The following is a 25,716-nucleotide window of genomic DNA, read 5'->3' as shown; positions in this document are numbered from 1 at the left end:
TATCTATGACATAATTAGTGTTCGTTCTTAAGTGCTTAGGTGATTATAATAATAGTTATTATATAGCTTCTTTGCATATCTAATATTGTCTTTGTTTCTAGTTACAGACATTAGATCCAAGACACTTAGTCACTGGGTATTTTCTTTTTCAGATCTCTGGTTTTACTGTATAAATCTATCAGCCAGTCACATTCTTACATGTCTATTTTAAGTATGGGAGAGGCTCCAAAGAGAAGGTGAGTTCACAGACAGAGGTTGAATAAATGCAAACTTCTGATTGTCAATGATGAAGTTGTTAAATATTACAATGATTTTTGATGGATTTTTTTGCAAATTGGAAAATACATGAGTCAAGATCATTTGGGGAATGCTGTTAAGAATGAGATTGAACATGCAGTGTTTGGTTTTCTGTTCCTGTGTCAGTTGGCTGAGAATGATGGTTTCTAGCTTCATCCATGTCTCTGGAAAGGACATGAACTCATCCTTTTTTATGGCTCCATAGTATTCCATGGTGTATATGTATCACATGTTCTTTATCCAGTCTATCATTGATGAGCATTTGGGTTGGTTTCAAGTGTTTGCTATTGTGAATAGTGCTGCAATAAACATATGTGTGCATGTGTCTTTGTAGTAGAGTAATTTATAATACTTTGGGTATATACCCAGTAATGGGATTGCTGGGTCAAATGGTATTTCTTGTTCTAGATCCTTGAGGAATCACCACACTGTCTTCCACAATGGTTAGACTAATTTACACTCCTACTAACAGTATAAAATTTTTCCTATTTCTCCACATCCTCTCCAGCATCTGTTTTTTCCTGACTTTTTAATGATCGCCATTCTAGCTGGTGTGAAATGGTATCTCTTTGTGGTTTTGATTTGCATTTCTCTAATGACCAGGGATGATGAGCTTTTTTCCATATGTTTGTTGTCTGCACAAATGTCTTCTTTTGAGAAGTGTCTGTTCATATCCTTCACCCACTTTTTGATGGGGTTGTTTTATTTTTTTCTTGTAAATTTGTTTAAGTTCCTTGTAGATTCTGGAGATCAGCCCTTTGTCAGATGGACAGATTACAAAAATTTTCTCCCATTCTGTAGGTTGCCTGTTCACTCTGATAATAGTTGCTTTTGCTGTGCAGAAGCTCTTTGGTTTAATTACATCTCATTTGTCTATTTTGGATTTTGTTGCCCTTGCTTTTGGTGTTTTTTTAGTCATGAAGTCTTTGCCCATGCCTACGTCCTGAATGGTATTGCCTAGGTTTTCTTCTAGGGTTTTTATGATTTTAGGTCTTATGTTTAAGTCTTTAATCCATCTTGAGTTAATTTTTGTACAAGTTGTAAGGAAGGGGTACAGTTTCAGTTTTCTGCCTATGGCTAGCCAGTTTTCCCAACACCATTTATTAAATAGGGAATCCTTTCCTCATTGCTTGTTTTTGTCAGGTTTGTCAAAGATCAGATGGTTGTAGATGTGTGGCATTATTTCTGAGGCCTCTGTTCTGTTCCATTGGTCTATATATCTGTTTTGGTATCAGTACCATGCTGTTTTGGTTACTATAGCCTTGTAGTATAGTTTGAAGTCAGGTAGCGTCATGCCTCCAGCTTTGCTCTTTTTGCTTAGGATTGTCTTGGTTATACAGGATTTTTTTTGGTTCCATATGAAATTTAAAGTAGTTTTTTTCTAATTCTGTGAATTCTAATACTGTGAAGTCAATGGTAGCTTGATGGGGATAGCATTAAACCTATAAATTCCTTTGGGCAATATGTCAATTTTCATGATATTTATTCTTCCTATTCCTGAGGATGGAATATTCTTCCACTTGTTTGTGTCCTCTCTTATTTCCTTGAGCAGTTGTTTGTAGTTCTCCTTGAAGAAGTCCTTCACATCCCTTGTAAGTTGTATCCCTAGGTATTTTATTCTCTTTGTAGCAATTATGAATGGGAGTTCACTACACAGGGAGGGGAATATCACACACCAGGGCCTGTCAGGGGGTTGGGGGCTAGGGGAGGGATAGCATTAGGAGAAATACCTAATGTAGATGACAGGTTGATGGGTGCAGTAAACCACCATGGCACGCGTATACCTATGTAACAAACCTGCATGTTCTGCACATGTATGATTTGATAAATATTTGGTTTCAGCTCCAATATGTAAAGATCTTAGAAGTTATTACTCTTATCCTTACAATAAGAAAAAACTGAACAAGCTAAAAATAAACAAATTTTCTTAGATCTCTCAGAAAACTGAGGCCACAGGGCGAACTACCACCCCAAAATCCAGCAGATGAGTGAATCTTGAGAGTCACTGCTGAAATATGTTTATCTGAAGCAGTAGCAGCTGAAGTCAAAAACTGGTAGAAAAAAATGGTAAATTGGTAAATTGGGAGGCTGAGCATGCAGTAGTATAAGAATAAGAAACAGACAACTGTTGACAGAAGTCTTGAAGAACACACTTTAATGGGATTGATCTCTAGAAAATCCATCAGGTTCTCATGATGAAGATGTGAGAAGCAGCCCCTCCTGGCCCTGGCAGGAGGAGGGAAAGCATAGCCTTTGAAACATGCACAGAGCATTCTCCAAAACAAAGGCCTCCTCTCCACAAGAAATACTTTACCAGAGCCTTATCCCACCTGATGGAAGGATGTTATCCTACTCCAGCTCCCTCTAGTCCTCTTTACTCATTAGAAGGAGAAAAAAAGCTAAGAAATACCTGTGAAGTTTGCAGCCTAGGAACACAGACTTACTAAAAGACATTATGCATAAGATTTTTGACAAAAAGAATTCTGTGAAATATTTAAAGAAGTTTATTCTGAGCCAGTATTAGTGACCATGGCCCAGGGAATGGTCTTATGAGAAACTGTGTCCAAGGCAATTCAGTTACAGTTTGAGTTTATATATTTTAGGGAGACAGGAATCATAGATAAAACCACAAATCAGCATATGGAAGGTATACATTTGTTCAGCCTAAAGAGGAGGGGTATCTTGAAGTGAGGAGGGGGATTGGGAGGAGCACTTACAGGTCGATGTTAGGTCATTCTTGCATAGCTGTAAAGAAAGATCTGAGACAGGGTAATTTATAAAGAAAAGAGGTTTAATTGGCTCACAACTCTGCAGGCTATACAGGAAGCATGGTTCCACCATCTGCTCAAATTCTGGGGAGGCCTGAAGGAGCTTTTACTCATGATAGAAGATAAAGTGGGAGCAGGCATATCACATGGTGAGAATGAGAACAAGAAAGAGTGTCAGGAGAGGTGCCACATACATTTTGAAAAACAGATATCCTGAGAACTCACCCACTATTGCAAGGACAGCACCAAGCCATGAGGGATCCACCCCCCAGTGACCCAAACACCTCCCACCAGGCCCCACTTCCAACACTGGGGATTACAATTCAACATGTGGTTTGGCAGGGATGTATATTCAAACTATATTATTCTTCCCCTGGCCCTCCAAATCTCATGTCCTTCTCACATTGCAAAAACAATCATGCTTTCCCAATAGTCCCTGAAATTTATTCTTAACTCAATCCAGTGTTAACTCAAAAGTCCAAAGTCTCATCTGAGACAAGGCAATTCCCTTCCACTTCTGAGCCTATGAAATCAAAAACAAGTTATGTACTTCCAAGATACAATGGGGGTGTAGGCATTGGGTAAACATTCCTGTTCTAAAAGGGAGAAATCAGCCAAAAGAAAGGGGCTACAGGCCCCATGCAAGTTCAAAACCCATCAGTGCAGCTCCAAAATAATCTTTTTTGACTCCATGTCCCACATTCAGGGCACACTGTTGCAAGGGGTGGGCTCCCAAGGCCTTGGGCAGCTCCACCCCCTGTGGCTTTGCATGGTTCAATTCTCATGGCTTCTCTCCCAGCTTGGAGTTGAGTGCCTGTGACTTTTCCAGGCACAGGGTGCAAGCTGCTGGTGGGTCTACCATTCTGGGATATGGAGGATGGTAGCTCTCTTCTTATAGCTCCACTAGGCAGCGCCCCAGTAGGGACTCTGTTTGGGGCCTCCAACTCTACATTTCTCTTCTGCATTGTCCTAGTAGAGGTTCTCTGTGAGGGCTTCACCCTGGCAGCAGTCTTCTGCCTGGATGCCCAGGCCTTCTTATGTATCCTCTGAAATCTAGGTGGAGGATGCCACGCCTCCTTTACTCATGCACTCTGTGAACTTACAGGCTTAACCCACATGGATGCCAGTAAGGCTTACAGCTTGTTCCCTCTAGAACAGTAGCCTGATTTAGCTGGACCCCTTTGAACAGAGACTGGAACCAGAGGTGGAGTGGCCATGATGTGAGGAGCAGCTTCCTAAGGTGTTGCAAGGCAGTGGTGCCCCTGGATTAGCCCTGAAAACATTCAGTCCTCCTGGGTTTCTGTTGCAAGGGGCTAGCTACCTCAGAGATCTTTAAAATGCCTTCAAGGGCTTTTACTCATTGTCTTGGACATTATCATTCGATTCTCTTTTAGTTATGCAAATCTTTTTAGCAAGTGGTTGCTCCAAAGCCTCCTTGAATTCCTCTACCAAAAGAACTTTTTCTTTCTCTGCCACATGATCAGGCCACACATTTTTCAAACGTTTATGCTCTACGTTCCTTTTAAATACAACTTCCAACTTCAACTCATTTCTTTGCTCTTGCATCTTAGCATAGGTTGTTAGAAGCAGCCAGGTTACATCTTAAATATGTTACTGCTTAGAAAGTTCTTCCTCCAGGCTGGGCACAGTAGCTCATGCCTGTAATCCCAGCACTTTGGGAGGCTGAGGCTGGCGGATTACAAAGTCAGGAGTTCAAGACCAGCCTGGCCAACATGTGAAACCCTGTCTTTATCAAAAATACAAAAAATTAGCTGGGCGTGGTGGCGGGTGCCTGTATTCCCAGCCACTTGGGAGGCTGAGGCAGGAGAATTACTTAAACCCAGGAGATGGAGGTTGCAGTGAGCCAAGATCACACCATTGCACTCCAGCCTTGGCAACAACAGCAAGACTCCATCTCAAAAAAAAAAAAAAAGAAAGGTCTTCCTCCAAATACCCTAGGTCATGTCTCTCAAGTTCAGACTTTCACAGATCCATAGGACATGAACAGAATGTAGCCAAGTTATTTGCTAGGGCATAACAAGGTTGAACTTTGCTTCAGTTTCTAATAAATTCTTAATTTCCATCTCATACCTCATCAGCATGGACTTCATTGTCCATATCACTATTAGCATTTTGGTCACAACAATTTAACCAGTCTCTGAGAAGTTCCAAACTTTCCCTCATCTTCTTCTCTTCTTCTGAGCCCTCCAAACTCTTCCAATCTCTATCTGTTACCCAGTTTCACAGCTGCTTCCACATTTTCAGATATCTTTATAGCAATATCCCCAATCCTTGGTACCAGTTTTCTGTGTTAGGTCATTCTTGCCCTGCTATAAAGGAATATCTGAGACTGGGTAATTAATGAAGAAAATAATTTTAACTGGCTCACAACTCTGCAGGCTGTACAGAAAGCATGGTGCCAACATCTGCTTAGCTTCTGAGAAGGCCTCAGGGAGGTTTGACTCATAGTGGAAGGCAAACCAGCAGCAGTCACATTACATGGCAGGAATGGGAATGAGAGAGTGGGGTAGGAGGTGTCACACATTTTTTTTTAAAAAACGTATCTCCTGAGAACTCATTCTCTATTGTGTGCACAGCACTAAGCCATGAGGGATCTGCCCCTATGACCCAAACAATTCTTACCAGGTCCCATCTCCAACCCTGGGGATGACAACTCAGCATGAGATTTGTCAGGAACATTTATTTAAACTATATCAAGGTCATAAGTGGATTCAAATATTTTCTGATTGGCAATTGGTTGAAAGAGTTAAATTTTGTCTAAGGACTTGGAGTAGAAAAAAATGCTTGAGTAAGATAAGGGGGCTTGTGGAGACCGAGGTTCTTGCTGTGAGATGAAACCTAATAGGTAGCAGTCTTCAGAGATAATAGATAGCAAATATCTCCTTTTGGACATTAAAATATATGAGACTCAATTTATCTCTCCTAGATCAGAGAAAGAACTGGCTGCATTAATTGAGATTCTCTACTGATGCAAATTTTCCCCATAAAAGATTGCTTTGCAGGGCTACTTCAAAATATGTAAAAAATATATTTTAGGATAAAATATTTTTATTTCCTTCAGGGTCTGCTATCTTTCATGTGATGCTATACCTGAGTCAGATTAGAATTTGATATCTTATTGCCACATAGAGTCTGTCAATCTCATGATCTCTGTTTTAATGTTAATGCTGGTCAGTTGTGCCTAAATTCCCAAAGGGATGGGGTTTAATGAGGCACATCTGACCTCCCTTCCCAACATGGCCAGGAATTTAGTTTTTCAGTTTTCTCTGGGATCCCCTAGGCCCACAGAGGATCTCTTTAGTGGGTTGGGGTGGCTTAAAATTTTATTTTTTGTTTTACAGAATATAGGACATTTCCCTTTTTATATCCCTCACTGGTACACCAGTGGTTCTCCAGTATGGTAACAGTGGAATACAGCTAAAAGAGCAGCTGAAAAGTGGACAGACTGTCTCCACGGAGGAGTACTTAGGAAAGTCCAAAGTAATGATGAGAAACAAAAATGCAAAACAAACAAACAACCCCCCCAAAAAAAACTCTAGAGGAATTTAAAAGCCTATATACCCAACTTTCTGTTACCTGATATATCATGCCTTCCTACTTTCAACAAAAAAATTACAAGGCATGCCTACAGGCAAGAAAGAGCACTATATGAAGAGATAAAACAAGCATAAGAACTCAGATATGACAAAGATATTGGAATTATGAGATAAGGAATTAAAAATAACTGATTATTATGTTAAAGATTCTAATAGGAAAAGCAGACAATATGAAAGACTTGATGGTAAACATAAACATACAGATGGAAACTCTAAGAAATATCTAAAAGGAAACACTAGAAACCATAATACTATAGCAGACTTGAAGATTACTTTTGATGGGCTCCAAGAGTAGACAGGACATAAGTCAGGACAAGTGATAAGCAAATCAGTGGACTTGAAGATAAATCAATAGAAACTGCTAAAAACTGAAATTCAATTAAAAAAATAGAATACACAAAAACAGAACAAAGCATCCAAGCATATGGAAAAATTTCAAAAGTGTAGCATTTACATAATGGGAATATTATAAGGAAAGGAAAGAGAAAACAGGGCAGAAGGAGTATGTAAAGTAATAGTGGTTAAGAATTTTCCCAAATTTATGACAGACAACAAAATTCAGATTCAGGAAGCTCAGAGAATACAAAGCAAGGTAAATAACAAAACAAACTAGGACTAGGCATATCATATTCAAACTGCAGATAACCAAAGACAAAAGAAGAATATTGAAATAAACTAGAGCAGAACATTCCCATAGAGAGCTAAGAATAAGAACTGTAATAAACTTCCAATCAGAAACCATGCAAACAATAACAAAGTGAAGTGACATAATTAAAAGAAAGAAAGAAAGACAGAAAACAACCACCTAGAATCCAATATGCAGCGGCATCACCCTTCACATGTGAAGGAGAAATAAAGACTTTCTGAGACAAAAACTGGTGGAAGTCATTACCAGCAGACTTGCACTGTGAGAAATGTTAAAGATAGCTCTTCAGGGAGAATAAAAATAAAACTTGAATCTACATAAAGAAGGAAGAACATCAAAGAAAGAATGTGTGAAGGTAAATAAAACCTTTCATTTTTGATCTGGAAGATAACTGATACATAATGATAAAGGGGTTAATTCTAAGAAGATAGAGCAATCCTAAGTTTGTATACACCTAGTAACATAGAGACAAGCAATGTGAGGCAAAATTGGTAGATGTGAAAGGAGAAACCGACAAACTGCCATAATATTTGGAGACTTTAACACCCCTTATTAAGTAGTTAATATATCAAGCAGGCAGAAAATCAGTAAGGATATAAATGACCTGAAGAGCACTATCAATCAATATGATCTAATTGACATTTATAGAATATGTCCAACAACAGCAAAAAACACGTTCTTTTGAAGCTCACATGGAACATTCATCAAGATAGTGTACATTCTGGCCCTTATAACACATCTCAACACAACCTCAAGTTTAAAAGAATAACAATTATACAATAAGATTTTAAAGCACTCAAAATCAATATTGGAATTAAACTTGAAGTCAACAACAGAAAGATAGCTGGAAAATTCCCAAATATTTTGTAATGAAACAACACACTTCTAAATACTACATGAGTTAAGGAAGTCACAAGTGAAATTTAAACATATTTTAGACTAAATGAAAATAAAAATACAACTTACCAAAATTTGCAGGATACGGACAAAGCAGTGTCAATGCAGAGCTGGGAAGTTCTGCTGGTTTTAGGTGGGTTTCCCCATGAGTCTGGGATTTGGCTGGAGGTAGGCTAATCTAGACTGGTTTTATCTGGGGGCTTAGCTCTGCTCTACAGGACTCTCTCCTTCCCCTGAGACCTGTGACTATCCCAGGCATTAGTTTTGCCAGTGCTGTCAAAGGTGCGAGAAAGCAAGCCCATCCATGCAAGTACTTCTCAAGCCTCTTGCTTGCATCATATCTGCCTACAACTCATTGGCTCAAGCAAATCATATGGCCAAAACCAGAATCAAGAAGTAGGGAAGTACCTTCCACACATGGATGGAAGTGGGGCTAAAAGAGTGAATATCTCAGAATAATAATCTATTACAATAATATTGCCAACTTCAAATGGTTATTGTAAGTATTGAATTAAGATATTAAGTTATGTATTTATGTAAATTCAGCATAGTAGTTGGCACATAGTAAAAGCACCACCATTTTTAGCCATTTCTATTACTTTATTAGCCTCTGGAAATAAAACACGCATACTTCTTGTCCTCGTAGTGCTTATTAGTAAAACAGATGTTGCATATGTAAAGATAAGAAATGCCAGGTGTTGTGGGCAATATTTGGGAACTTTCTCCAGAATGAAGACTGATCTTGCATACAAGCCTAAAAGTACTGGCAATTCAAGTTCAAGCCTAAGTAAAATTACAAATATTCCAAATTAAAAAATGATGAGTTCATGTCCTTTGTAGGGACATAGATGAAATTGGAAACCATCATTCTCAGTAAACTATCGCAAGAACAAAAAACCAAACACTGCATATTCTCACTCATAGGTGGGAATTGAACAATGAGATCACATGGACACGGGAAGGGGAACATCACACTCTGGGGACTGTTGTGGGGTGGGGGAGGGGGGAGGGATAGCATTGGGAGACATACCTAATGCTAGATGACGAGTTAGTGGGTGCAGCACACCAGCATGGCACATGTATACGTATGTAACTAACCTGCACAATGTGCACATGTACCCTAAAACTTAAAGTATAATAATAAAAAAAATAAATAGAAAAAAAATAAAATAAAATCTTTAGAAATGACAATAAAAAGTCAAATTTTAGTATTAAACTCTTGAATGTCATGAGTTTACTGTATTGCATTAGTCTTTAATCCAATCTTGGTCATTTTAAAAACAGTAAAAACCTTGTATGATTTATAGTTTCCAAGTTAGTTTACAGTTTCAAAGTTCAAAATGGCTAAACTTTACTGAACTCTTACCATGGGCCAGGCACAGTTTTAAATATTTTGTGCCTATTTAAGACCCACAACATTTTAGGAGATAGTGATCCTATTATTTCTGCTATACAAGGGAAGAAAATTAGGCACAGAAATATTAAATGACTTGCCCAAAGTCACACAACTAGTAAATGGGGTAGTCAGGATTTGAACCCAGCTGGCACCAAGTTCATGTCTTTAGTTCCCACCCCCTTCAATGCTTTCCCATATATCATTCCATTTAACATCACTTCGCTCATTTATTTAAAGAATATTAATAGAGCACAATAATGTTCCATGTACAGAGCCAGGCACTGGAGAATATGCAAAAAAGTGCAAGACATAGGGCATGGTTTGCCATCCAGAAAAGGAAAGAATTTAAAAAGTGTTCCTCAGGCCATTCTAGCATGGCCTAGAGAAATCCATCTTCCCTCCCCAAGTCTTTATTTAATCTAGAAGAGAGAAGAGTCTTTTGGGAAACTCCACACACCAGAATTCTCCAGGTTATCAGTAGGATCCCAGGTACAACAGACCTCCATAGATGGGCTTGCTTTCTTGTGCCTTTGATCTATATTTCCCTTGAAAAAAAAATTCTTGATTGTTTTCTTTCATATGGTTTTAAAAACAAGGAGAAATCCCTTTTTACTCAACAGCATTATATTCTGTTGTCATATCACAAAGAAACTGTGCCCCTACATCCTCAGTTTTCTATAGAACCAGACACTACAGGTTGTCAATTGGTTTACTCAACATTCTGGCCTTTTCTGTTCATCCTCTGGCTAGGAAACATTCTGAGTTGTTTGCCTTTCATGTATCCACTCAGCCCAGTATCGACTCAGCCCCAACTGGTGATGCTCACTTCAAGCTAATACTGCCCAACCATCCTCCCATTTGGGTGACCCTCCTCTCTATCTGATAGACGATTTAGGTTAGGAAAAGATGTTATTTTTGGCTCTGCAGGCCTCTGAGAGTGGAGGCCAATTGTCAGCCTCAAATAGTCTACTTGTTTGGACTTCTCAGCCAGCTCCTGTAATTCTCATGCAAATGATCCTCAAATCCTGGACCTAATGCTTCCTCACCAGAGCATGGGTTACTGTGAGATGAAGTGTCTGCACGTGTTCTCTACTTTTGGAGTCCCGTTTAAGCTAAGGAGATGTGACTTTCTTGGAGGAGGGGTTTTATAAAGTTGGCTTGTGATATGGCTTTAAACTAAGAGGCTTATTAACCCAACGTAGTTTGATGCTGTGTAGTCAAAAGTTAAAGCCAAACTGGGATCAAGCAGAAACTAAGCTAAAAGTGAGTTGAAGAGTGCTGACAGTCTGAAGGGTGAGACAGTCTCCAAAGGAGGAGGAAGAGCCACAAGGGGATTGGTGACTAGAGGACTGAATTGATGGAGAACAGTGTGTAATATTCAGACCATGATCAGTGAGAAAACCTGGTGCTTGGGCAGTAGTTAGGAGGTCAACTCTATGGCAGAAGTAGACCAGTCTTGCGATGTAAATGGAACACCAGAAAGGCCAGGGATTTGAAATCTAATAATCCTAGTTTCAAATCCCAGCTTCATCACTGCCTGATATTGAATGTGTTATTTAACTTTCAGGTTTTCATTAATAAATTGGCGATTATTATACCAAGTCCATGAATCGTTTTGAAGATTAAAAGAAGGAACATGTCTAATGTACCTAGCTTAATTTTTCACACAATCTGAACATTCAATAAATACAAATTTTCTCTTTCTTTGCTTCCTAGTCTTCTACCCCTCCCCTAACTGCACCATAATCTTGATTCATCTTTATAAACTGGTTTTGTTTACCTGTCTTAAACTGAGTGATTTTAGGAAGTTCTGATAACCGTTTTCAATTCTTTCTAATTAGTTTAAAACTGTGGAATGCTACCTTTGTGCTTGAAATATCACACATTTCTCTAGGAACAATCTGGCCCATTCTGACGAACTGATAAAGTCTAGTTTTCCTTTCGACTAAAGTGAAATGTTCTTTATCCAAAAAGCCATGAAGAGTAAAGCAATAAATAAAGTATCTTGGCCTTAAGAAGGTAAAATTTATTCCCTTACCAGAAACAAAACAATGAGCACTCAAAACTTAGCATTAAATTCTGAGCAAATTCTGAGCAAAACTTAACATTGAATTCATGATTAAAATACAAGCAAATTATTTAAACAAATTCACACAAGCCTGTAATATTAATTCCAAAATTAATGATGCTATATTTAAAAAATGTAAGGGAAATTGCATTATTAGAAACTCTAAGGGCCCAGACAAGTTTTACTGTACTTGTACCTAGAGTATTCCCTGAAATGAAAAAATCATATGAGAAATCTTTTTTTACAGTAATTTTAGATGTAGTAGTTTTTGTCATACAGGATTTAACCTATAAGTTAGGGAAATTATAATGTACAGAGGTAACTGTCAAACTTTTTAAACCAATAATATGTTTCTTTAAATGAAATGTTATGTGGAAGACCTATATACATAATAAAAAATAGCAATAGTGAGAGTGAGAACCTGGAATTTATCTTCTTCAGAAACACATATTCTCTCTCCAATGTCTGACCGCTACAGAGACTCTTAGCCCCCAGCTCCCTCAGAAAGCTCCTAAGGCTTCAGGATCCACAAGATAGTCACTGTTCTAAAGCACCATCAAACCACTTTTTTTTCTAAATTGCTTATTGTAACCAATTAATGTGTCATTAAATAAATTTTAATAAATCTCAGCTATATTTTAGCTTTCAAATGAAATTTAAAAAGATTAAAGTGGCTTCTCAATAATTTCTTTTTAAATATTTATTTCAGATATAAATGAATATATATTCCTGGGTATGTTGCATCATAATTTAAAAAGGATTTTAGGTCTAGAAGACCACATACTACTTCATGAGGTTGAGAAAACCTCATAAAAATGGTAACATTTTGGTAAGGTGATTTTTAAATGACAAACTTCCAACTCTAATAAAATATAATGAAAGCATATTTAGAAGAAAAGTTATAACTAAACACATGTATAGACCAATCAATGAAGAAGTTGGAAGCAAGAATTTTGTTAGCAATAAAAAAAGTAGCTGGATATTTTTAGCAGTTTATTTATTTATAACATTATAAGTTCCATGCTATTTTTGTATCTATCTAAAAAGTGCTTTGGTTTCAAACCTAAGATTATTGAATAACTTGGCCTGTCTCTTACACTCTAAGTCCTTTATAGAGAAACATATGTGAAAATATTTCAAATGCTTTAAGTGCAAAAAGTGGGCATAGCAAATAACTTAGTAAATCCGTGGAATTGGGTGATGTGTCTTCTCCTCATAGCACTGCAGATGTATTTGTCTTTTAGGTTCCAGCATCATTCCTGTATTAATTTTCAAATAAACATCCAAAAGAGATCAGTTTCTTTTTATGTGGAGCACAAAGATATTGTGTTGGTTAGACTCCAATTGCTGAGTTGCCAATAGCAGTCCCTTGGCTCCTTAAGCTACACAGTATTTTTTTCAAAATGATGCATCTAATTTCTGACCAGCTTTTCTTAACATGATTCGAGATGTCATAAAGTCTTCAAAAAGCAGCATATTCTGAAGATTTCTTAAAGTATTTCTTCTGCTCAACAGGCTCCACCAAACCCATTATATGACATTGTGACTTGTGAGTGATACTGATCAATGTTGAGAAGTAATCTTATGTGGACTGGTTAATGGGCAACCGTTCCTTACCATTGGCCCTAAATTTGAATCGTAGGTCTCTAACAAAACTGGTCTGGGAGCTAGTTGAGATAACATACACGTCATTAATGTAACAGGAATCACAGTTGCAATAATAATTAATATTGTAGTGTTTGATTACTATCAGATATAGAATGACCTAGTTCCAATCTAATTTTCATCTCTTCCTATAACCTGTAAAACCAAATAAAATGACTGAGGTGCATTCCAATCAATTTAGAAAGTTTTCTTTTTCCTTTTTGCCAAGGTTGAGGATATGCCCCGGATAAAGAAACACAAGCCAGAGCAGAATCTGTAGCCTGCACTTTCTTCAAAGAGGATTTTGAGGGCTTTGATATTTAAAGGGGAAAAAGTGGGCAGGAGGGGAAAGGGGAGAGAAAAAAAAGATGGAGGGTATGATCACATTGTTATGACAGTTTGATTAGCCTTACTGAATCCACATGTTGCACGTAAAAAGAAGGGGTGGAGGAAACAATTATATATTTATCTCGTGCTCAGTACACCTGCAATTTACATAAATCAACATCGAGTAGAGGAAGAAGTCAAGTATACATTTGGCTCAGGATGGGCAGGGTGCAGGGGACAATTTCTGGTTTTTCTTGTCCTGTACCCTGAAGATAAGTAGTTTATATATGAATACATAGTCAGGGTGAGGGAGGCCACCGCAAAGACATGTGGCATTCTACATGTATATCTATCAGTTAAGCAACAAAAGGAAAGGCAGTTTTGTGTGCGTGTGTGTGTGTGTGTGTGTGTGATTCAGCTTCCACACTTAACTTTTCTCTTTTGGCATAGTGAATTTGGGGTCTGGAGATTTATTTTCCTTTTACAAATCTATCAAATGGAATTCAGCTTTGGTAATCAAAAAATTCATTCAACAACCATATATTTACTGTCTACTACATGCAAAAAAAATACACTAGAGACAGCAGGGTATCCAAACACAAGGAAGGCGTCACTGTGGCTTCAAGAATAATCAAACCTGGCATTGAAGAGGACACAACTTTTAAATCAGCACTAAGAAGAGCAATAGCTAGTACTTATTGAGTAACTTATATGTGCCAGGCAATGTTCTAAAATTTTTTACTTTAGTACTTTCATTTTCACAACTGTCTTATCATCTAATTTTATATATGAGAAACTTGCTCAATATCACACAATTACTTAGCAGTGGAGCCTGTATTCAAAGGCGGACATCTAAGAACCGTCACCCACTTCTAGTGTGCCATGCAGCCTTTCTGATACAAAACAAACGATATATGTAAAACATTATGGGGATTTTTAAAGATGTAAAAATACACACCCAACTGCAAAATCATGACTTCTTAAATGGGATGGTTTTGCAAATAAAAGTTGAACTATAATTGAGATTTTAACATCTAAACACAGGGATGATGGTAACCAGTTTAGAATGAGAAGGGGAACAAAATCTGGAAGTCAACAGTTAGAGTGGAGAAAATGTTTTTGCTATGATTTTTAGAAAGTCAGTTATAACCTGTCTTTTGACATATTTAACAATGAAGAAAAGGTGAAACTGTTAAAGGTTGTGATAAAGTGGAGGACTTTGTGAAGGCTCGGGGAAGATGGGACTTAAGTATGGTGAGAAAGAAAAGAAAGTAGTAGGATAAGAGACTGGTAAAGATTTAAGGGAGAATAATAACCAGACAAGACTCAGAAGGAGGTAAGAAGCAAGTCAATAAAGAATACATGAAGAGGGGCCAGGAAGAAGGAGTCTTCTTTTTAAGAAATGGCAATGAAGAACAATGTGGTAAATGAGTTAATATAAAAAGTCAGAGGATGTAGAAAAAAGCTACTATATTTAACAACATCTTAAGTTCTGATTTAAGAACAAAAAGTACTCATAAAAGATATTTCTCAGCTTACTTTCTTTACATGGTACTTTAATGCCTCCAAAATTACGTTTATTTATTTATTTTTTTGAGATGGAGTTTCACTCTTGTTGCCCAGGCTGGAGTGCAATGGTGCGATCTTGGCTCACCACAACCTCCGCCTCCCAGGTTCAAGCGATTCTTCTGCCTCAGCCTCTCGAGTAGCTGGGATTACAGGCATGTGTCACCATGCCTAGCTAATTCTGTATTTTTTTAAATGGAGATGGGGGTTTCTTCATGTTGGTCAGGCTAGTCTCAAACTCCCAACCTCAGGTGATCTGCCTGCCTCAGCCTCCCAAAGTGCTGGGATCACGGCGTGAGCCACCGTGCCTGGCCTGTTTTTTATTTATATATTTATTTTATGGCGCAAAATGATCAGTGAGGTCAATAGACATTTACCAATTAATTTATTTACCAAATATTTACTGAGCATGTATTGTGTGTCAGAAACCATGTTAAGTACCAAGAATATAAAATAAATAAAAAAGAGAATTATCTCTTTCTTCTAGAGCTTTCCTTTTAATGGGAGAAGCAAAGAAACACATATATGAAGAAGTGATAAGTTTTATGATAGAATAAGTCCAAAATGTAATGCAAGGTTATCACTCAAGTAACCTAACATGGTCCAGGAAGATCAGGGAAGACTTCTGAAGGAAGTGGTGTTTAAGTAGAGACTAATTTGAGAGTTGACCAGGACAAGAAATAAGCAAAAGTACCAATTAACTTGATCTCAAGTGTCATATAAAATATTTTTAATTCAAAAGTCACAAAAGTGGAAATGTTATATAACCCCAAGGCTTCAACCCTCAAATTTACCCTCTAACATAAAAAAAATTCCTACCTTGTTGTTGTACTATTGAGTTTGATTTAGTTTTTTCCTTCTAAATATATTTTATTGACCTGTGATTTTGGAGGGTCAGGGTTTCTCAGAGCTTCCAGAGACCTAGGTACAGCAGATGTGTTAATAAAGAGCAGAAAGTTTCATCTTTGAGTGCTCTAATGTTCACGAGACTGGCATTACAGGTAGCTATAAAGAGAAGGGTAGCTATAAATGAACAACCATTTGTTTTGGAGACCCATGGTACATGGGATATATGTTTTCCAAGTCCAAAGACACACCTTGTCATCTAGGTAGGACACTGATGGCCTCTAGGGTATTGGCTCAAACTTTACATAAAACTTAGATATTCTGTTGGTGAGATTTGGAGTTTCGTTTAACTTCATTTTTTTCATATACTCTTAAGAACACAGTTGCACTGAGTCAGAAAGAACAGATCTACAGTATTATTTCTTCTGGTACAAAGGTGGAAAGTTAACTGGATGTTATATGTAAGTGTGTTTTGGAAGATATCTTTAGAGGAAGGAAAATTAATGGTGTTCCAGGAAGTTTGTGGGGTTGACTGGTGAGATGACAAGCATTTTGAGGGATTCTGAGGCTGGATTTATAGTCTGAGAGAGACATAGTCACTTGAAAGTAGAGTCTAGAAGCCTTAAGAATGATTTTCTTTCATTTCATCATTTTTCTGATATGCCATTCTGAGGTTCAAATCAGTTCAAGTTCCATAGCACCATGTTAACACTGAGCACGTTGACTCATATTTGTTTCTCAGTCTCAGCTTTTAGCCCTCACTGAAGATAAAAGTTTTTCCCCCAAAATTGAGGTAGATTGGAAAGGAATAAGAAGAGAGACCAATAAATTTAAATAAGGATTGAATGTAATATTAAGTATAGAATATCAGAGAATCACTTTGTTCCTAATCTCATTATTGCAATGTGCAAGAATACTTTTCTTAAGTAGGAATAATGTTTACAATTGCTATGTAGTATTAGAGAAAATTATTTTTGATGTTTCTTTCAAATTAAATAGAAAAATATAAGTATGCATGTCATAGTAAGATTTACCATAAGTAGCTTTTCTATCCCATTCATTTGAATATATCGTAGGTTAGACAAAGGCCCACATGGAAGAATGATTTATCTCTACTACCTGAGTTTTACACTTACACTTTGACAACTTACAAGAGGCCCAGGCCGTAAATGTCCTCATTCTGAAGCTCACTCATATCCATCCTCACTTATGGATTATTTGGAATTAGAAGAAATACATGATTTTATACGTCTGTAATTTGACTTATATCCTCTCTATGCTTCTGAACTTTCTCCTGAAAGGTTACCGGTGATCTCATTACTGCCACATCTTTTCCTCCATTCCTATTGTTTTGACGTCATTGTTCCACCTGCTATTGGTGCCTATGCTTCCTCTTGGGAACACCCACCTCCTTCTCCTTTGAGAATCCAGCGCTATCATGACTACTCTTACCATTTTTAACTCTTTTGTATCTCCTGGCCCTAAACAAATATCTGATGTGTATTATTGTCAATGATTATATCTTATAGTTTTGTCTCACTCTTTCATTAAACAGAATCTTTTTTGAGTGCCATGAATGACAGAAGTAACTATCTGCAAGGTGTAGAGATAAGGCTAATATAGTTTCAATGTCATAAGGCCAAGGGACTCAGAAATGGTGAGAAACAGTATTCAAACCTAGGACTTCTGACTATTAATTTGGTGTCTTTTTGGCTTGACTGATTATTTTCTTTTCTGGTATTTAGAATATTCAATTTATATACTTTTCTCCCATCAGAAAAATTGAAACTTTCTTTATGAATGTGGTTTGGGTCATACAACAAGATTGACTTCTTAATCCTCAGCAGGATCTGGATTTTCTAGCTCCTAAATCCTCATATTGTGTTCTGTGGAGTTCATGATTCATATGTTTTAAGCAAAGGGAGGAACATAAAAAAAGGAAAAAAAAAAAGCCTAAGCAAAAATCTTAGGAGAGATGAAGTCAAGATTTTAGAAAACTGGAGAAACCTGTTTATAAGATGTATAATTTTTCCATATCCTGAGGACATTATCTGTGCTATCACTCTAGAATATTTTAGCCAATACCTTTGCACACTTGCCTAAGGTTGCCTAATGTTTAAAGGCACATACAGGTCAAGAGATAATGAAGTTGTGGTTCTATATTCTTAATGTGGTACCAAGTAAGCTATGTGATTAGAGATCATGTAGTTCAAGCCTACATTTTAAGGATGAGAAATGTCTGATTCAGAGAGGTTAAATAACCCACACAAGATCAGGTAACAATTTATTTTCAGAGTCAGGACGAGAGCTTGAATCTAGAATGTATAGTTCAATATTCTTTCTCTTTCCGTGTTTTAGTTAAGACTAAAGCTGTTTGCTTGTAAAGCTGCATTGATTTGGGATTCTTTCTGGACCAAATGAATTAGAATCCTGGAAAGGTAAGGCCCAGATATAATTATATATTTTTGAAGCTGACCAAATGATTTAAAAATGTATCCACAGGTGAGAACCAGAGTCCAATAAATCTTACAATAAAATTTTAATAATTTACACAAATAATCCCTTACAGAGTAAGATGCCCTAGAAGATATAATCTTATTTAAGTGTAATTTTATTGGGGGCTATTTAAGTTCAAATATATATTACAAGTAATAAAGACTTTAATGGCTATTGTTTTATTGCATTCACTAGCAATGTTTTACTGTCTGTTGGTGGTAGTGATAAACAGAGAAAAACATACTAATCATGAAAAAATTCTTGGAGCTTTTTTGGCATTGCACTCAGTCGTCTGCGTATTTTACCTCCAGAGTCTGCATAAATTAGGTACTGCTTATTGAATCTTAGATATAGGAAGTAATTCAGATATCTTTAAGGAGATTGAAAGACAAGAAGATTTCAAGTTTAAATATCTACTATGTATGTTTTATCCTTTTTCTACATCTGAGAAGAACATTAACATTAATATTTGTAAAAACCACATAAATCCACATATGATTATGAAATAATCATGTAAATGATTGACAAGTAAAATGCAAAGTTCCTCGAATTGAATATATGCATTTAAATGGCTGTCTTGTGGTTGCATGAGACATAAAATGTTGAATGAATGGCTTTTTGAAAGTTAGCATTTTAACTGTTAAATGTTGCTTAAGGAGTAGGAAACATACAATTATATGCAACTAGGTGTTAGCTAAACATAAAACATGAAAAAGCAGTCCTTTAAGTAGGTATAGCTGCATTCCTAATTCATCATCACTATGTGTATAAATTACTGCTGTGTGGGTTTGCATAACTGGCTGAAGGGGAGGTTCTTCTATTATTAGGGTGCAACTCATGGCAAGTATAACAAGCAGCAGCTTCAGAATCATCTAGGTTCCTAAAATCAAATACTATCTGGCCTTTTAATATTTTGTGATTACTGGGTAATTTTCCAGAGAATTATGTTGATGAAATTCAGGGATGTCATTTTTGCTGTGACATTTTTAGAATAAAATGGTTTTCATAAACAATGAGCAATAAAAAAGTGTAATTAACAAATGCTTTAGCGATGGAAACTGAAAGATTGGCAAACATGATTTTCTTCTTGATAAAAAGACAACATATAAATTTCTTTTTCAGAAAAAAGTAAAAACTATCTGCAAAGGAATATGAATGTTCTTTGCAAGTAATCTGAGACTAAAAAACTCCAGAAACACAGATTTTAACTTAAAAAATGAGAGGATCATATGTGTAACAAACTCTGAACTTTAGGTGCACTTAATGCTACACGCTAAAGCAATATAATATGATAGCAAAGAGTATAGATGCTGTAGTCAGGCTGCCTGGTTTGAATCCCATCTCTGCGATTTATGAGCTAAAGAACCTTGGGTGAATTTCTTAATCCTTTTTGCTTTAATCTAAAAAATGAAATAAAAGAGTACTGACTTCATAGGGCTATTTTGAGGAATAAATAAGCAGATATATTTATATTTTATTTTATTTTACTTTTTTGAGACAGGGTCTTACTCTGTTGTCCAGGCTAGAGTGTAGTAGTGTAATCATGGCTCACTGTAGCCTTGACCTCCTGGGCTCAAGTGATCTTCCCACCTCAGCCTCGGAGTAGCTGGGACTACAGGCATGTGCTACTTTGCCTGGCTAATTTTTTTTATTTTCATTTTTTGTAGAGACAAAGTCTCACTGTTTCCCAGGCTAGTATCAAACTCCTGAGCTCAAGTAATCCTCCTGCCTCAGCCTCCCAAATTGCTGAGATTACAGTCACGAGCCACAGTGGCTGGCCACCAAATATATTTTGAACCACTTAGTGAGTTATAAGTATCATGTAGAAATATTTGCTGCTATTATTCTTATTATTTGTTATATCTCATTTAGATTTAAGAACAAGTATCCATTACTTTCATGTTCCTTTCCACCTATAGTTTTGAATAAATAGAATAAATTGTATTTTAATGAATCCTCTCATCTAATCAGCTATTGGCTAATCAGCCATCCATATCAGTCACTCAATACTCAAATGGTATGTAAATTTTTAAATGCGTTGGAGTCATTTTTCATTTCAGAAAAACTCTCAAATTATCAAGTTAATAAGAAAATGTAATTTAGATTTCAGTAAACTTTAAAACTTTCTTAGTTCTTGTTTTCTTCTACATCTAATTTTCTATTGAAAGAAAAACAAGAGAATTTACTTTATGAGTTCTTAAACCAATTCAAGAATGGATTAGTCCACAGGAAAAATATTTTTTTAAAAATCTATGATAAAAGCTATTTAAGTAAAATAGAGTATTACTACATTCAATATATGTTTCTTCCTTTTCTCTATTTTGTCTCTAACTGGATTGTTTTTGGGGTTCAGAATTGCAACTTTCTCTATATCTACGTATATCTCTATAGAAATGCTATTACAGGCCGGGCATGGTGGCTCACACCTGTGATCCCAGCACTTTGGGAGGCTGAGGCAGGTGGATCACCTGAGGTCAGGAGTTTGAGACCAGCCTGACTTACATGGTGAAATCCTGCCTCTACTAAAAATACAAAATTAGCTGGGTATCGGGGTGCATACCTGTAATCCCAGCTACCCTAGAGGCCCAGGCAGGAGAATCACTTGAACCCAGGAGGTGGAGGTTGCAGTGAGCCAAGATCGTGCCATTGCACTCCAACCTGGGCAACAAGAATGAAACTCCATCTCGAAAAAATATAGATATATCATAAAAGGCATAAATTTTTCATTTACATGGAGCTTGCTAAAAATATCCTGTATGATTAACATGCAATTAAATTTATAATGTTAATTAAAAATTAGCATCTGCTAGAACAGAATTCATATTTAAGGTCTTTTTTATATTAAATGTAACAATTTGATCTTGAACACGTTCCTAAATTTTTCAAGTTCTTAATTGTAAAATGGCAACCCAATACCATTTTATCTCAGTGGTTTTTGCTAAGGACTGAAAAACAACTTAAAACATTTTGTGTTATGTAAAAACTAATTCACTCAAGTAGCTATGCTCATTTTTTTTAGTTAGAAAAGCAGTAATTTCATAATAAATAAGTGCCAGTTATAGTCAGAAGAAACAATAACCTGAGGGAAAAAGGAAGAGATGGAAGAATTATAACGTGTTCTATGTCCTTGTCTGTTGCTAAATGCTGGTTCTATGGGTAGGGCCCAGGGCTTCATCTGAGTGCAGTCTACAATAGGTTTAATACTGATATCAGTTTGGGGCCTGTGTGTGTATGTTCCCAGTCTAGGATTTCCTAATTCTTCTCATGAGAGGACTCCCTTTTAATTTAAAAGGATTATTTTTCGCAAGACTCTTCTTCCCCATTTAACGGTGCTTATATGTTTGTTATATATCAATGAAAAAACACATGCCACAAAGCATTTATGAATTCAGTATCAATTTAAAATGAATACATGTTACTAATTACAATAGAGACTTAATGTATGTTTAAAATAGTATATATATGTGTGTGTGTGTGTGTGTGTGTGTGTGTGTGCTTTAGTCTATAGATAATTCGATTTACCAACCCCTTGGAAAGGAATCCCAGTACATCTCAAACTGGGAATTGCTGACATTGCTGATGTATTAAAGTGACTTCTTAATTGGAAAATTCTATATGACCCGCTTATTTTCTTCCCAAACCATTCTATCTTTAAATAAGCTTTGTGCCTTTAAGAGGAATTATGATTATACCGCATACTATGTATATATATTTAAATGAACAATTAATGAAAATTGTTCCCAATTATTTAAAAAAAAAGAAGAAGAAGAATACTATTTTGCGGAGGCAGTGCGTGCAAATCCTCTGATGTGTCATGGTGGAGTCATTCTCAAAATCTAATGGCTAGAAAATTGAGTAAACATAGAACTAATAAAGAAAAGATTTCTTCACATCATATAAAATCAGCCTACAAAAGAGCACCTTGCTGTGGAAGATTTTGAGACAAGCACAAGGATTTTTTTCACAGTGATGATATCTCATGCTTGCAGGCATTAGTTACAAAGTTAAAAAATTCCTCTTCACATATCAATACCATAGAAGTGACTGTTGTCAATTATTGTCAGCATGACCCCATTCTCCCCATCACATCCCCACCATCTTTCTTTTCAGCATAAAACACACTATATTTAAAGAAACAAGCCATTAATCAGGATTAAAAACTCTTCCTCTCACTCTTTGCAAGTACCTGATAGAAAATGCTCCCAGTTGACATTCCATTCATTTGAATTCTGCTTTCATTCCTCAAAAACACTGGGACTATTTTTTTTTCAGATCCACTTTGTAGGACAAAAACCATTATATAACCATAAAAGTCACTTTTCCTCTTTCTAATTTATGAAACTTGTGATCCCTACCAATGCTCCATAAAACTATAACCCATTTCTAATATCATCTTCCTTGGTTCCATTTCTTCTTTTCCAAAATAAGCTATTAAGTGAGAAGTCACTCACTGCCTTCTTTCTTGATAGATTTGGAAGCTAGACTTAGGAACCCAGACTACCTGTATCCTACTGTTCATTGATTCATTTAACTTACAAATATTGACCAAGTACCAAGTACCACCATCTTAAGCATCAACGTTTGCATATAATGGTAGGCAATTTTAGTGAGCACTAACTTGGTACTAGGCACTCTACTAAGCACTTTCATTATTTTCCTATGCGCTGGATACTATTATTATCCCTGTTTTACGTATGAGGAAATTGAAACAGATTAAATAACTTGTCCAGGAATTCACATACAGACAGTTTAAATCTTAACCCTTGATAACATGATGAAGTATTTGTTTCTAACAAGAGCATTCTGGACATTAAAGGGCCTTAGAGTATGAGAGAAAAAAGCCAGAAAAAAAAAAGGAATAGTAATAATAATTTTTTAAAAAGTAGAAATAAAAAGGTAAGGAGTTAACATCCATTAGATTCCATTTTCTATTCAAATATGTATATTTACATACAGTACTGCTGAATTGACTCACAGTTCTTAGGTCCTATAGAGGAGTGCAGTGAAAAGGAAGACAATTTACACAGTACAGAGCTGAACATAGGACTTACAAACAAAAAAACCGTCAAGGAATACAAAGTAGCTTCCCTAGGTGTAAAGTACCGGGTCTAGAATTCTATGAGGCTAGGGAGAAGATAAACGACAAAAGCTATAAGAGATCAGAATGAAAAGAGATCCACAAGCCTAAGAAGCCCAGGCCCTTGAGGAGAACCATGAATTTGAGCAGGATTTCACTAATTCCTTTAAAAAGTAGCCATTGCCTCAAAGTACGACTCCATCAGCATAGGCAGGACAGTGGGAGTGAGGAAAGGCTTAAAGAGTTTTCCAGCCTGGCTGGGGTCAGACAATTTGCCTGGGGAAATAGTGGGAGCTGAGGTTGAAAAGACCGATTGGCTTCACGTTTGTGGCAGGCCTTGTCCAAAAAGCAATAGGAAGTCGTTGAAAGGTTTTGTGCAGGGGAGCGACAGGATTAAGGCACTACTTAGTAGGAAGTCATATCAAAAGCAGCAACCTGATAAATGGCAAATACGACAGAAGGAAAAAAAAATAAAAGGAATTTTCTTCACAGTGACTCGACTTTGAGGTAATAAATGCCTGAGCCACATTGGAAGCAGGGGTCTCAGAAGGAAGGCGCAGATGGGAAAGGCTTTTCTGGGCGGTGGCGTTTCAATGCAAGGAGGGCGCTTGAATCACTGACAGACTTCAAGTTAAGGGAGTTTTCGTGGCTGAGGTTAGTAAGTCACACGCACAGCTCTCCAAAGGCATGTATGGGGAACGCCAGCCTTGGCTAAAAGACTGATTCAAGTTATGTCCGTCACCCTGAGCAACCAAAACCACCCACTGCAGGGCAGGTGACCCCACAAAGCAAACCAAGCCATCTGGTCCACGCTCCCCACCTCCGGGAGGGAGATGGAAAAGTTTCGGGAGTAGTCCCCGGCCAATCGGAAAGACATTTTTTCATTCCTCAACCACTACTCTCAGGTGCTCCAGGGAGGGAGGATGACTTCCTGACGGTCCTCCTGCCGCTCCTCCCTCGGGCCAATTATGAAACTCTGGGCACTCTTGACCTCACCCCGTTAGGGCCCGGGAGGGGCTCCCTAGTATAAAGTTCGCAGCACCAGACAGTTGAGCTCACTTGCCTGATATTTCCAGTGTCAGAGGGACACGGCCAACGTGGGGTCCCTTCTAGGCTGACAGCCGCTCTCCAGCCACTGCCGGGAGCCCGTCTGCTCCCGCCCTGCCCGTGCACTCTCCGCAGCCGCCCTCCGCCGAGCCCCAGCGCCCGCTCCCATCGCCGATGACCGCGGGGAGGAGGATGGAGATGCTCTGTGCCGGCAGGGTCCCTGCGCTGCTGCTCTGCCTGGGTAAGTTCTCCCCCTCTGGCTTCCGGCCGCCCCAAAGAGGAGACAAATAAGGAAGGCTCCTGTGCATTTGTCATTCGACAAGTACGGAGATGTCTCCAGGTTCAAGTGTGCTCTATTTAAAATTACGTCTTGTTTTGTGAGTCTGTCTTCCGCTATGGTGGGACTGGGGGTGGGGACTGGGGATCGATGTTAAAATGCCTTTTATTGGTGAATTAATTATTGGCATATATGTTATGCATGGATTGAAATATCTCCTTGTTAAACAAAATAAAAAGTTGTTGAAAAAGCTTTTTTTTTTTGAAAAGTTGCCAGTCCTAGAAATCTAAAGGCCTGGAACGCACTGTTAACATTTCATGTCTTGTTCCTTTTTGTTGGAAAGTGGGGAATAGAAGCTAGCGTAAGAAATTTTTTGGGGGGGGTCGGGGGGGAAGCTTTCCTCCTCTGTCTTGGCGCTCAGTTTTCTAAAACCTAGCCTGGTTTAGCTTTCCCGGAGGAGCTGGTATGCGCCAGTGCCAGTTGGCTGAGCTCCAGACACAAGAGAAATAAAACACTGGTCGAGGGTATCTGGAGCAGAAGGGCCCTGGGCAGGTCCTGGCGCTCCCCACCGCCCTTCGCCCCTACACCTGCTGCTTCCGTTTTCCCCTGCAGCCTCCCAAGCAGCCTCTGGAGCAAGCGTTCTGCACTTGCTGCTAATTGCACTCCATAGCCTGTGATCGCTGAGGGTATTTTAATGCCAGTCTTCCTATTTGAGATGATTTAGTTCAAGGGGAGAAATTTCCTAAA

General features: G+C 37.6%; 1 protein-coding gene across 2 annotated transcripts in view; it reads left to right on the top strand.

Moving 5' to 3' along the window:
* EREG (epiregulin) overlaps positions 1–25,716 on the top strand; it is a 53,643-nt gene that overhangs the window by 5,144 nt on the left and 22,783 nt on the right. Inside the window, exons 3-6 of one of the 2 annotated variants that reach the window (XM_001155238.7) lie at positions 153–236; positions 18,431–18,510; positions 24,138–24,299; positions 24,722–24,933. In XM_001155238.7, the coding sequence (XP_001155238.1) occupies positions 24,867–24,933 (67 nt within the window). In that variant the 5' untranslated portion in view covers positions 153–236; positions 18,431–18,510; positions 24,138–24,299; positions 24,722–24,866. The remainder of the gene's footprint in view (positions 1–152; positions 237–18,430; positions 18,511–24,137; positions 24,300–24,721; positions 24,934–25,716) is intronic. The other variant, XM_063809550.1, reaches the window with a different exon arrangement.

This window comes from Pan troglodytes, chromosome 3 (genome assembly GCF_028858775.2).
Source record: "Pan troglodytes isolate AG18354 chromosome 3, NHGRI_mPanTro3-v2.0_pri, whole genome shotgun sequence".
In the NCBI taxonomy this organism is placed as follows: domain Eukaryota; kingdom Metazoa; phylum Chordata; class Mammalia; order Primates; family Hominidae; genus Pan; species Pan troglodytes.
The sequence above is the reverse complement of the archived record's forward strand: the minus strand, read 5'-3'. Positions and strand labels throughout refer to the sequence as shown.